The sequence below is a fragment of the Eurypyga helias genome, unplaced genomic scaffold (assembly GCF_000690775.1).
Source record: "Eurypyga helias isolate BGI_N326 unplaced genomic scaffold, ASM69077v1 scaffold10027, whole genome shotgun sequence".
Classification (NCBI taxonomy): Eukaryota; Metazoa; Chordata; class Aves; order Eurypygiformes; family Eurypygidae; genus Eurypyga; species Eurypyga helias.
The window spans coordinates 58,239-72,421 of record NW_010263679.1 but is presented as its reverse complement, the minus strand read 5'-3'; the positions used below and the strand labels follow the sequence as shown (position 1 = coordinate 72,421).

Genomic DNA, 14,183 nt, shown 5'->3' with positions numbered 1-14,183 from the left:
GACACCGACTTGGGTATTTCTACAACTGTATTCAGCACCAAGGGCTCTCTTCATAGTCTGACCCAAGACCTGAGAGCTGACTGCGTACAGGAACCTTTGCACTGCTCTGGGGCTCCATGGCCTCCAAAGGTAACCAATTACATCCTTTCTATAGTGTCTGTTGCTTTAGCAATGGAGGCTGTGGTTTTCATCAGGTGATGCTCAGCATGCTGGTACCTGTCCAGTAGCTATGTGGTTCTAAATTCACTGGGGTCAAGACTTCACTCCAAATAAAGATCCAGCCCAAAGGGACTAGATACAGCTTTTAAATGAAATCTTAGAGCACGAGAGTCTTTGCCATGGCCTCAACTTTTAGTTTAAAGCACCTCACTTTAGATAATTTACTTCTGCTGTCAGAAAGTATCACTCAACCCTGAGATAATGACCTTGCTTGAATTTAGGTGCTTAATATCACGTGTAAGCTTTTTATCTTCAAATATCAAGTGTATTTTCATTACAACTCTTGCACATGATATGTATGTATGATGCTATGCAGTAAGGAGAAACAAAATGTGTGATTTTAAAATTAGTCTTCTGCTATTCTATTTTTTAATCTCCAGATGGTCCTTGGAGCTGGTGATGTTTTCTTTAGTCTATATATTTCCTGCTTTAGTTAGCTCACTTAACCACTGCACATTTGAGACACACACATGTGATCAGATAATATCAGGTGCTGATGTTTAATTGCTTTCACAAAAATGGAAGCGGATAAAATGGTTGAACCGTAATTGAACGATCTTATTAGTAGACAAGCTGATCAGTGTTGTGACACAACTTGAGAGATTCCCAGGCTTGCATTAATTTCACATCAGCCAAGGCGCTCTTGCTGTTAGAGTGCAAGATCAGAGCTGGGTGACTGAGTCTGCCATACATGTTTATCAGCTGAAGGGCTGGCACAATTTGTATCCCTATCAAAGAGCAGTGAAGCATGCTACTGCTTTGATTTACCACCTCCCGAGAAAAAATATGCATCAAACAGATCTTTTGAGGGGGTTTTGAAAAAAAGCCTTGTTCGTCTCCATCCCTGCCCCACCCCAGCATGTGTGATAAAGGACAGGTGGTTGCCAAGAGCACTTGTCCCTCCAGGGGCTTTGTTAGGAAATGTCAGGTAGTGAGAGCCAAGAGGGATGGGGATCTGACACAAGAGGGATGGGGATCTGACACATATTTATATGGATTGGCTGGCTGGACCAAGTCTGAGGCTTCTCCCTCTTGTACCAAATTCAAAGGTTTTTATTGCCCGGTGAAAGATCTGAGGAAAGTTGAGTGAAATTCTCAGAATCTGCACCTTCCGTGTATGTTTTACCAGATGGCTGTCATTAACTGGTGAATGGGAATGTCTGGTTTCGGCATGGCCATAGTAATTTAACTTGAGTGTTAAGATGGAGAGGAGTCATGCAGTACTTACAGGATCCCTTTTTACAAGGCCTGGGTTAGGCACAACAGCAATGAGGTGGGCAATTGTAAACATGGAGTTCAGCACGTAAGAAAAAAACAAGTTCTTATGCAGCGTTATCCTTTGACAGCTGAGGCTCCTGAAAAATATGTAGCACACGTTGTAAATTACTATTTTTCTTCTGATGTCACTTTAACAAGCTCTTTCTGGCAAGTGTCTCAAGAATGCCTTTTGGCAAGGCATAATCGGAAAATACATGTCTTGCATTGCAGCCATAACCTCTGACAAATTTTTGGGTTTGTTTTTACACCTGTTTAGTACCACATGCTTTTTAGACCATGTTGTAAAGAGCCATCCAGCTACATTCTCAGCCCTTGATGCCTTTCCTTATTTCATGGTAATCAAGATATTAGGTGGTGAAGCAGAACCCTGAGAATTCAGATGCGCATAATACAAGTAATGAATATCAGCAATAGTGCTTTATAAGTAACTGTTCCCTGGAGTCTCAATTTCTCAATTATTCAGATGAAAATTATTTGCTACTTTAGGAATTAGTGGTGAGACAGGATGGGAAATTTGGGCAAGAATTCCCTTAAATTACAGGGGGATTTGGGTTGGTATCCTGCATGTTTCTAACTCCAGCTAAGATCCCAAACCAGAAGAGGTTGTTTTCCTGATCAGAAGGAGCAGAAATCTTTTCTGAATGGCTGATTTCGGGGAGGGTAGGATTTCTGCTATTGTAGGTAGCAGAATTTCACAAGAGAAGTTCACAGGATTCTTGTGCAACTAAATCCTGACTTCAGTTTCAGACCTGAACTGTGCAACTAAATCCTGACTTCAGTTTCAGACCTGAACTGTGCAACTAAATCCTGACTTCAGTTTCAGACCTGAACTGTTGTCTCCCCTTTCTAATTCAAGTCCAAATCCTCATGGCACCTCCTTTGCTACCCCTGATGCAGAGGACACCACCCCCACAGTGCTCCATGCCCCAGAGCACAGTCTGGAGCTGGCAGGAGGTGATTGCAGAAAGGCAATCATGGAGTTGTTAGATAATGCTGTGATGTCTGTATTCAGTGATCACTGAGAGCAAGCAGGCAAAACCAGTAGGTAAAAAGCAGCTAAGAGCAAGCATCACTTGCTGTCTCATTGAGGCAAGCCTCCCCCTTCAAACTGGGAATCTTCTGCAGTTTGGAATGGAGCAGAGGCTGTGACTTTCTGACAGGCTACGTGTGGAGGCTAAAGCAGAATGCACTTTCTTTAAAAACAGAGAGCTAACCTAACCAACTGAACTCTTCTGCTTATTTTGCTTGGTTGGTTGTTTATTTATTTTCTGTTTTTAGCTCCTTGGTCACCTGCCACTTATTTTTCCTGACACCTACTTTCTGGGTCACTGGATGGAATTCTTCCTTCAGCTTGAGGTCATCTTTCTGGTTATGGTCATCATTATCCTGCAGTGCTTATCACTTTTGTTGACCTCCTTATTTACCAAGACACCTTCTTTGGTTCAGGATATCCATGAGATGCAGGTCCCAGGGACTAGGAATGTATTTCTTTACACTTGCCCTGATTTTGTATTTTAGCATCAGCTATTGGCAACTGTTGAACACCAGATACAGGGCCAGGTGCACTTTCAGTTTGATCCACTGTAGGACAGGATACTGGGCAAACCAGGCCATTCTTTGGAGCTATTTTTCCTACACTGTGTTCTTATGCTTACTCCATCTCTATTTGCTCCCATCACAAATCCAGTCTAATGTTCCTTTTCTGTTCTGAAGTTCTGGTGGTTTTTATCCAGTCCTGATTCTTCCTTTTTCCCATTCTCCATCGCTATGCTTTGCCTATGCCACTGACTCCACTTTTGTTGGGACACTATCATCATGTGCCCATCTCCTGTCTTTCTCTTGCAGTCCTGTGAACAAGACTGAGGTGATGCCAATCCTGTTCCCAAGAAATAACAATTTTCCTATTAGAGCATTCTCCTCAGCTCCTGGCCACAGAGATCCAGACCCTTGTCTCTCCAGCTGTCTCTCTACATGGCTACCAGTATAGAGAGACAGTCTTTTGTCATAATCTCTGCCAGGTACATATGCTTCCACTCCCATTCCTTGCTCCCATTACTTGATTCTTCCTCTCTGCTGGTTTTGACAATCGTCTGTAATCTTCTCCTTCTCTGACCTTCCCTAGCTCTTTTCCAGGCCCTCTTCCTGATTTTCTGATCATCCTTTGTGCTGTTTTTGAAGGCTTCTTGTCACCCCCACCCATCTTTCTGTCTCCCTACTCTGCTTCATTAAACGGTATGGAAGAAGGCATCACTAAGCCAGTTATCAGGGTCTAAAACTTGTGAGTTTTTTATGTCACTATGCCTCTATCAATTGTGTCTGGGTGTTTCAGTCTCCTGTGTTTCTCATGGTTTTCCCCATGTTTCACATCTATCCTATGTCTGCTGCATTTCCTTTGACAGAGATAGGTCCTCCTGTCTACTCACAGTTACCCTTATTTTTCAGTTTCTCTCTTCACTTCTCTATTGCACCTAGGATATTTTGACTTCAAAAGAGCTTTTAGCATTATTTTTTTTATAGATCTGCACTGGGAATCTGTCACTTCTCATTCATGAATACTGAGAACACCCATTTTCACCCCCAGACAGTTTTTTGCATCTCCTACCTACTTGTTTAGTTCTGAAATGGTTTTCATGCTTTTTACCATGCTCTCCCCTACTCCTGAGGAAAACTCCCAACAAACTTCCACAAATTATCCTTTGCATTGGGTTTGTGAGGCAGAGTTTTGGTAATAGGGTGGGGCTACAGGGGTGGCTCCTGTGAGAAGATGATAGAAGCTTCCCTGGCTCCAAGTTGGACCCCACTGTCTGAGACAATTAGCACCTCTGTGACCAATACATTTAAGAGGGGAAAACAAAGAAAACCGGCAGTGGAGAGAGGAATCAGATGTGAGTGTAACAACTCTGCAGAGGGTCACAGGGGAGCAGAGACCCCCTGTAATCCGGAGAGGGACCCACGCCAGAGAAGGCAGCTGTACCCAATGAAGCCCATGACTCAACAAGAAGCCTGCACTGCAGCAGACTGCTCCTGAAGAACTGCACCCCATGGAAGGAACCCACACTAGAGCAGTTAATGAAGAAATATAGCCCATGGGGAGGACTCTTGTCACAGAAATTTGGCGTGTTATCTGCCTGAGGGTAGGAAGGCTCTTCAGAGGGATCTGGACAGGCTGGATCAATGAGCTGCAGCCAATTGTATGAGGTTCAACAAGGCCAAGTGCTGGGTCCTGCACTTGGGTCACAACAACCCCCTGCAATGCTACAGACCTGAGGATGAGTGGATGGAAAGCTGCCTGGTGGAAAAGGTCCTGGGGGTGTTGGTCTACAGCTGACTGAGTATGAACCAGCAGTGTGACCAGGTGGCAAGAAGGCCGATGGCATCCTGGCCTGCATCACAAATAGTGTGGCCAGCAAGCATAGAGAAGTGATTGTCCCCCTGCCCCCCTGACCAGTCGGCACTGGTGAGGCCACACCTCAAATCCTGTGTTCAGTTACGGGTCCCTCACTTCCAGAAAGACATTGATGTGCTGGAGCAGAGAAGGGCAACAAAGCTGCTGAAGGCAGCACAAGTCTTATGAGGAGGAGCTGAGGAACGGGAGAAAAGGAGGATCAGGAAGACCTTATCACGGTGTTTTGACTCTGCTGACTACCTGTACATAAGGCCTCACAACCATGCTTGCAAATCATGAAACTCTTTATGTTAACCACTAAGGAAAGATGTTGTTTCATGAAAAGTGCCTCATCCATGCTGGAGCATGACCTTAAAGTACACCTCTCAGTCTTACAGGCAAAGGAAATTGGACTGGAGGGAAGTATAACATAAGAAAGACATGGACATGTTGGAATGAGTCCAGAGGAGGCCATGAAGATGATCAGAGGGCTGGAGCACCTCTGCTATGGGGACAGGCTGAGAGAGTTGGGCTTGTTCAGCCTGGAGAAGAGAAGGCTCCGGGGAGACCTTGCAGCCTTCCAGTACCTGAAGGGAGCCTACAAGGGAGCTGTGGGGGGACTTTTACAAGAGCCTGTAGTGATGAGACAAAGGGCAATGGCTTTAAACTGAAAGTGGGGAGGTTTAGATTAGATATCAGGAAAGAATTCTTCACAGAGAGGGTGGTGAGGCACTGGAACAAGTTGCTCAGAGAAGTTATGGATGCCCCCTCCCTGGAAGTGTTCAAGGCCAGATTGGATGGGGCTTTCATCAATGTTAACTAGTGGAGGGTGTCCCTGCCCATGGCAGGGGGGTTGCAACTGTATGATCTTTAAGGTCCCTCCCAACCCAAACCATTCTGTGATTCTGTGATTGTATGAACCACCTGAAAGGAGGTTTTAGAGAGGTGGATGTTGGTCACTTCTCCCAAGTAACAAGCAATAGGACAAGAAGAAACGGCCTCAAGTTATGTCAGAGGAAGTTTAGATATTAGGAAAAATATCCCAAGCAATAGGGTTGTCAGGCATTGGAACAGGCTTCCCAGGGAGGTGGTTGAGTCACCATTTATTATTTAAAACATTTATAGATGTGGTGTTTAAGGACATGGTTTAGTGGTGGACTTGGCCATGCTAGGTTAACGGTTGGACTTGACGTCTATTCCAATGTAAACAATTCTATGATTCTGTGATTCTATAACTGTCTCCCATGGCAGAGACTTTGTTTTTCTCCAAGTCAAGTCTCCTTGCCTGTGACCATACTGGGTGAGTGATTCCTCCCTTTCCTTGTCTTGACTCATGAGCCTTTCCTTATATTTTCTCCTTCCCATCCCACCAGGGGGAGGAGTGAGTGAGTGGCCACGTGGCAATTAATTGCTGGCTGGACCTAAACCACAATATCTTTCCACCCATTATCCTTCTTCAGCTCCCTTTAAAAGCCTTGGCAACAATTAGACTGCAAGCGCATTCACAACACACCATCTATTTTTCTGGCAAATCCAGACTTGCTGTACTCCCCATCTGTCTTTGTCCAAATGTCTTTGTTTTAATAATTCAATGGGAAATCATTTGGAGTTAGGTGTCCCTTGTTTCTTTTGCATTTTGTCATATAAGATAATTGGGTCCTAATTTGCAATTATAAAAATATTGCAATAATGTGATGATGCATGCGCCTGTTAGACACTCCATTTTATGAATACGCTGTCTCCTGTGACGTTACTATTGCGTAGTGATGCTTGTCACTACTGATTCAAGTACTGCAACATCTGTGATGCCAGACCATTATGAATCTTGATACGCAAAACTGAAAGGAAAATAAATCTCTATCAAGAAAGACTTATACATGGGAAACAGCAACCTCTGCAAGTGGTTCATTGCTGCCTCTGCAAAGGCTATTATATGGTCCTGAAACCATCTCTTACCATGTGATTGACTGGCTGATTGACAGCTTGTCTTCTATTGAAGGTCAAGTAATCTATCGCTGTCATAGCCAGATGACAGAAAACAACTGAAGGTAACATGAACCCTGCTCCAATACAGCTTTATTCTCACTTTTTCGTGATCGTGGTTTGGTTTCCTATTTGTCCTCCCATTTTGCAGCACTTTGTTTTAATTCCCTTCTCTACTTCTTCCTGTGACCTCTGTGTCACGTATTAGTCATGGAATGGTACGGAGAAGTAGAGGAGGAAAGAGAGGAGGAGGTGTGTTACTGTCTAGAAGACTGCTGCAAAAATGAGTCTTTCAGCATAGTCTGGGACTGGTCAGTATCGTGCATTGCCATGACTCAGAGCTAGGAATGACTCGGATAGCCTGATCTTACCTCACTTGTTGCAAGGAATCACCTTCTTGGTCCATTTTGGGCAGCCAGTTTAACCAGATCCTGTCTTTACTGTCCCTAACAACACCTAAGCCTGGGTGCAAGATTTTAAATCAGATTAAATTGTGTGCTACCTAATTTCCTCAAAGCATTACTGTGGCTGTGGGTTTGTGCTCTTTATCCTCACATGGATGGGAAGGTAATTCATCAGCTTATTGTACAGGGTTTCTAGAAATCTCTGTATCTGATTACTGCACACAATCAGTCACTCATCAAACTGCCTCTCTAGAAATCAGCGGAATTCACAACCTCTATTTTGGATCCACCCATTTTGAGATTGTAATCTTACAGATTTTCATAGTCTATGCAAAGTCCAAATGTTTAATTTTTCTGTATTTCCTAGACTCACTTTTAGTGGTGGTGATGCTGGGGGCTTGCTCTTTTACTACTCTTCCTGTCTGACACTCGGGGCACAGAAATCTAAATGTATAGCCCTAAGATTTATGCCAGCTTCTTCACAGAATCAATCACAGAATCATTAAGGTTGGAAAAAATCTCTAAGATCATCCAGTCCAACCATCAACCCAACACTACCATACCCACTACACCATGTCCCTAAGTGTCACGTCTACATGATCACTGAACACCTTCAGGGATGGTGACTCCACCACTTCCCTGGGCAGCCTGTTCCATTGCCTGACCACTCTTTCAGTGAAGAAGTTTTCCCTAATATCTAATCTAAACCTCCCCATTGAAATTTTTCATTTATGCTACAGAGCATTAATTCGACCAATTGCAAGACACTTAAAAATGCCAGTTAGTTTAGACACATAAAACTCTGCACTAAAAGAGTCAAAGTGAATGTTTAAAACTAAATGGTCACAATAGAAAATGTACTGGGTGTACTTCAGTACAATTCCTTGGCCTTGGAGGTGACAAAAAGAAATAGCTGAATGTTTACAGGAATATTCTTTGTTTTAAGTTAATGCTGCAAGATAAAGGAACAGAAAAAATTACTAATTTTTCCCTTTTCAGACTCGGAAATTTCAGTGTGAAAAACTGCTTTAGAAAATAAGGTTCTATGGAGAATGGAGCATAGTCTTTTTGAAAATAAGGCATACATACATTCATGGTTTGGCATGAGTGGGAAGGTATTAATTTAGAACTTGCTTGTAATTCACAGTTACTATTTTGGTCACTAAGATCTGAAAAAAATGCATTTGATGTATTTGCTAAGTTTGAGTTGGTAGATATGAGGGCTTATTTTTGGCTTTCATTTTCCTAGAAATATGAACCAAATTAAAACAAGTGATAAACTGTAATCTGTATACAAATGTCATGCTCTTTATCTGTCTGATGATGGAAAAATAATTAATCCCTAGAAGTATTCTGGATTGCTGCTGAAATACATTGATGGATATACAAATGAATATAACTTATCTGTCTATGAGGATGATGATAAAGAAACAAAAAATATTACTTTGGATGTTCATCAAGGACTTGAATCTGTTGATATTCATGTGGAAAAAGCTTACCCTCACACAGGCCTATTTGTGTTCTGGCATATATTTAGCTTGAAATAATTTCTTGCAGGCTACGTCACAATCTTGAAAGAGTATACTCTTAACAATGACAATGGTGGTGGACTTTTAATTACTACAGGTTGCCATTATTGTGCAACTACTCCTTCTTAAACTTTGTAAAGAAGATTGTGAAGAAAAAAAGATTTTTTTGTGTGTTCCATTTTCCTTGTATTCTTGACTTCTCAAAGAAACTATGTTCTTCAAAGAGTTTGGGGGTTTTCTGTATTCTTGGATGTGGTAAGATTTTTGGCAATAAAAGTCCATCAAGTTATAGCCCTGTGTGTTATTTATAGTCAGAAGCATTTGTAATTGCTTCTATTACACTTTGTTTCCCAATGTGCAGTGTGGGGAATACTCCTTTGTATCCCTGGAAACCTGGAAAACCTTATTTGGCCTTGTAGATTACCTTGCAGTTATTTCCAGATATACTCTACTGATGGTGAGCATTTCCCTGTCTCTGGCCATGAACCGATAGTCTGGGCATTCTGATTACAAGTAAGTGATGCACCTTTGCTGAAATCAGTAAAACACCATCCCTTTTCAGTCATTATACTGGGTGTATCATTGTGTTTCATCAAAGTATGGGTGAATGGAGATTACAACCCTGATTTCTGAGTGTGCTATTAGTCTGGGAAGTTTGCAGTTTATACTAATGTTACAAATGTGAAATACCTTAAAAAGATTGCATAAGAGCTAGAAGAATACAGCTTATGCAAGTCATCATAGATCTGGATGTACAGTAGCTCAGGATCTTATCCTTTTTAATATTTTCCCCAATGCCTTTGATGTGTTCTAGTGCTTACCATTTCCCTGACCTGAAAACTGAAGTCTGTTCCCAGACAGCCCTTCACTACTGATTGTGACTGAAGCTGTGACTACATGTCTAATGGCAAATCTGAGCTCCCTTTGCTCCCTCCCTGCAGACACATTATAATAAACAGTGTTCAGACATGTTCACGAAAGGACAAGATTTAAATGCCCTAGTTAAGTTGCCATACAGTAGCTGCAATGTTTCCAGTGAATATCAGTTTAGCTTCCTTTACAGTTTTGATACAGCACAACCCTGTTTTTCTTTTTAATGCTGATGACAGGCTACACGCTAGTGTCAGATTCATGCTTAGTGCCAAGTCCTGTAAGCACCTACTCAAGTCTATAGCTCAGTCCTTCAGCATTGGATGAAGGTATTCATGTCCTTCAGGAGCTGGGGGCTCCAAGGCACTGCCCTGTGTAGTCACTGCACCTGCCAGAGACTGGACATGCCCTTCAAGGAACAACAGGAAACTGGTAAATGAAGGCCCTTACTGCATCCCCAGTTACACTATTTCCCAGTGGGCTGAGCTTTTACACCAGCCTTGATAAATCTAACAGCATGATCTTGGCTACACACCACTGGAAGATGTCCCGTTGGTGAGAGGACTCTGTGTCGAGACTTTTTACCAGGATTACGTAAAAAAGGCACTTTAAAGGTCTATTTCTCACTGCCATGTCCCCTTCCATGCTTTTCTTTGTTTACCACTTGAGATCGCTCAGGGAAACAAGAGAGAGCATCTATAAGAAACACTTACTTGAAATAGAAGAAGATTCCCAAGGAAATCAACAGTGATGTTATAGACAAAGCATGGCCAACAATCGCCATATAGTAAAGTATGAATGCCATCTGCAATTTAACAAAAAGAAAAGGCAAACATGAACAACTTCTAAGCACAAATATTCTTTTTTAATATACTTTTAATATCAGCAATCTATTAAATAGAATAACTCAAGGTCTAAAGTTAAGTGTTTCTTACATGGGTTGATCTGTTTCTGCTGCACTGATGAGATCCCTGCTCATGCAAGGCATCCCTAACTTTTCTGAGCATTAGGACAGTGCAGCAGACATAATGCAGTAGGATTTTCAAAAGGCCATGACAAGTTTACACACACACACACAAAATTACTAAAGAAAATAAGTTTCTTCAAAAGGATTGGAAGAAAGCTTTCATGGTTTGAAAGCCGCTTAAACAACAGTGAACAAAAGCTTAATGGGCACTTTTGAAGATGAGTCAGTAGTTAGGTGCCCTCAGGAACGGTATCGGGGATGGTATTTTGTTCAATATATTCACCAGTGACCTGATGAGAAATTTCTAAGTTTCCAGGTGCTAATTAGGTCTTCCAGGTAATAGTGAGGAACTCCAGCAGGGCCTCATGAAGGGACAAGAAGATGCCATATGAGCTTTAATACAGAAAAAAGTAGGGTGATGAACCTAGGGATAAACTATCTAAACCCTGCCTACACAATGCAGAACTCAGAACTGGAAACCAAACTCCGTAGGAGACCTCGGAATCATCCTGGACAGTTCTCTGAATCATTGGCTTACTGTGTAATGACAGCCAAGAAGTCAACAAAATGTTGGATATCATCAGGAAAGGCACTGAGGGTAGACCCTCATTGTGCCTGTTCAATATTTACATTGCAAGTCTTAAATGCGTGTGTGTTTCTAGTCTCCACACCTCACGGGCATGGCAAAGCTAGGAAAGGTTCAAATAAATCAACTAAAATAGCTGAGGTAGAGAACCTGTGTTATGATAAATGGGTAGAAATGCTGGGATTCTCTCTTTGGAGAGAAGTCAGAGGGGGCTTGCCTACGGAGTCATGAAAGCAACAGATGAGATGAAAATTATCCTCCTGTTTCAGATTTAAACCAAAGTCACATTTACACCATCCTGACAATGTAGAATAACGTGTAAATATAATTCACCAATGATCTGAGTGTAAATACAATCACCAAATTATGGAAATCTATGCTTATGTATTGCAAATACCCCAGGTCCCTTAATATTCCTTCACAAAGACTAACCTCAGCATTGCTAGTGAGCACAAATGCTTGACAACAAGTAGGAAAGGCTTCCAGATAGCTACATGCAAGTCCATGTGCACCCCAGAGGACTGCTGGTTATTCAAACTATCTACCTTTCAGTGTACAACTGCTAAATCAGGTCAACTGTATATCTGGAACTCGGCAATAGCATTTTTGATTACTCCATGTAAGCTTACTATGGTGCCTGCTCAAAAATTCTTTCCAAATACAACAACAAAGAGCAGAATGGACTGTCAGCTAACAGCATATGGGCTACCACTCCATTTTTATGAACTGGCAGCAATATTTTTTCTTAAGCGATCTGTCCTGAAAGTATAGCATGTTGGTATTTCCAGTTAACTTCAAACAAATAATGAACTATTGCATTTCATGGGGCCTACAAGGAAGCTGGGAGGAGACTTTTTACAAGGGCTTGTAGTGATAGGACAAGGGGTAATGGATTTAAATTGAAAGCAGGGAGATTCAGATTAGATAGCAGGAAGTTCTTCACAGAGAGGGTGGTGAGGCACTGGACCAGGTTGCCCAGAGAAGCTGTGGATGCCCCCTCCCTGGCTGTCTTCAAGGCCAGGCTGGATGAGGCTTTGAGCAACCTGGTCTAGTGGAAGGTGTCCCTGCCCATGGCAGGGGGGTTGGAACTAAATGATCTTTAAGGGTGCTTCCAACCCCAACGATTCTATGATTCTATTCTATGATTAATTTCTGTAATTCTTGAACATGCAATCTGTCATGTCCCTTCTGACATAGAGGATTTGTAACACACTGACTCACCTAATTTTTATCTAATGAAGATTTTGTCATCCTGGCCTTAGAAAACTTCCAAAATAACACCCAAATGGTTTTGTTTGTTTGTTTGTTTTTTGTCCCTCCAGAATTCTTCACTTGAGGAAAGAGAATTCTTTAATAGAAATGCATCCTACTCATTTAATTGTATTATCTGTAGGTACATGGAAATAGTCTACAAATGAAACATACTCCTGTTTTTGAAGACTCAGATTAAAGGTCATAATCTGACTTGGCACTTCTGTAAAGACAGATTCTTTCTGCATTTTCCATCATTTTTTGTTTCAGAAGAATCTTGATGTACGTATAATTTTCCTTTGTATTCTCTCTGCACTTTGCTTGAATCATGTTCAAAATTGTTCTTCTGGAAGGCACGGATAATAGGTAACAGAACTACATTTTTTGCCTCCTTACAAGGGCCAACGTCTGGAAAAATTATGTTTTTACGGTGCTTCCATTTAATGCCTCTGTGAGCTCAGATTGTTACTACTGTTCTCTGTGCCACATAGGTGAGCCCCATTTTACCATAACGGTTTTTCACACTGCAAAAACCTTTAGAATTCAGCTCCTGTCTAGTCCAGTAGACTTTTCCAATGCCCTTTAGGCTGGATCATTGCTAAATGTAAATACATACTGTTGTTTTGCTGCATAAAAAAAAATCCTCCAACACAACCCCCAATTCAAATCACTTTTTGACTCTTTTCCTTCCACAATTCCAAGTAGTCACTAATTGTTCTGACACAAATCTGTAAGCAGATTTCCTTGGAGCTCCACTCACATTTGAGAAATATGTTTATTTTCATGAGCTTCCCTAATTTAATTTCTTTTTAAGCATTTCTCAGATTTCTCCCTCCTTGTTTCTTCTGGTGCTTTTATATTTAATTCTCCACTTTCAGCTTAGCAACTTGATTTTGGAACTATTCATGCAAATGCTTGATTCATTACTGTAAATAGTCTCAGTGACTTCAGTCAAACTGTTCAAGTCAAATGTGTTCAGGCTTGTAGCATTTTCTGGATTAATGGTACCTTCATAAATATTTCTTTTCAAAGGGAGTGTGTACATGGTAATGTTCTTGGCTTAAGGAAAAATAATTTTAACTTACGTTAATATTTCTAGCCCTGTAGAGAAGACGTCAATAGCTTGGAAGATACTTGTTACAGAAAGAAAAATTGAAATTCTAAAGGATCATTTTATAACTGTTTGATAATCAGGGAAAATGATAGGAATTAAAAAACACATTTGAAAAATACTGCAAAACTTGTCACATGAATTGCTACTAAATTATCCACTCTGTAGCAAACCTATATTTAGGTTTGATCAGTCATCAATTCATTTTAATAAACTAAAATTACAAGGACAATGCTATTAAATTCTTGTGCAACACACAGAGCTGAAAGATGAGCACTATTCTGATCTCCCTCATATGTGTCTTAATGCTAGTCCAGCCCCAAACCATTCCCAAACAATCACTGCCTTTTTAACTGTAGCATACCTTCAATTTTTCAGAGGTGAAAGAGTTGCACAGGGTATAGTTGGACCAAGTTCGGTTGCTCTCAGGATGGCGGAACCAGTTTCCAGTTTCATCACAGTATTTTGAAGCCCTCTCTGATGATAAATTGCAATAATAGTTATTTTAGCATATCCATATCACACATCTAAAAATCCATAAAAAAGAATTTCTGTTTGGAAATAAAAAGCCTGTGTAACAAAATCCAAAGTATTTTCAAC

General features: G+C 41.3%; 1 protein-coding gene across 1 annotated transcript in view; it reads right to left on the bottom strand.

The window, feature by feature from the left end:
- Positions 1-1,447: 1,447 nt before the first annotated feature.
- The window catches only part of LOC104512942 (calcitonin receptor-like), a gene marked incomplete at its 3' end in the record, with an annotated part of 34,367 nt that continues 21,631 nt past the window's right edge, over positions 1,448-14,183 (bottom strand). Inside the window, exons 4-6 of the mRNA XM_010156135.1 lie at positions 13,948-14,060; positions 10,382-10,473; positions 1,448-1,574 (exon numbers count right to left, since the gene is read on the bottom strand). Coding sequence (XP_010154437.1) covers positions 1,448-1,574; positions 10,382-10,473; positions 13,948-14,060 — 332 coding nt within the window. The remainder of the gene's footprint in view (positions 1,575-10,381; positions 10,474-13,947; positions 14,061-14,183) is intronic.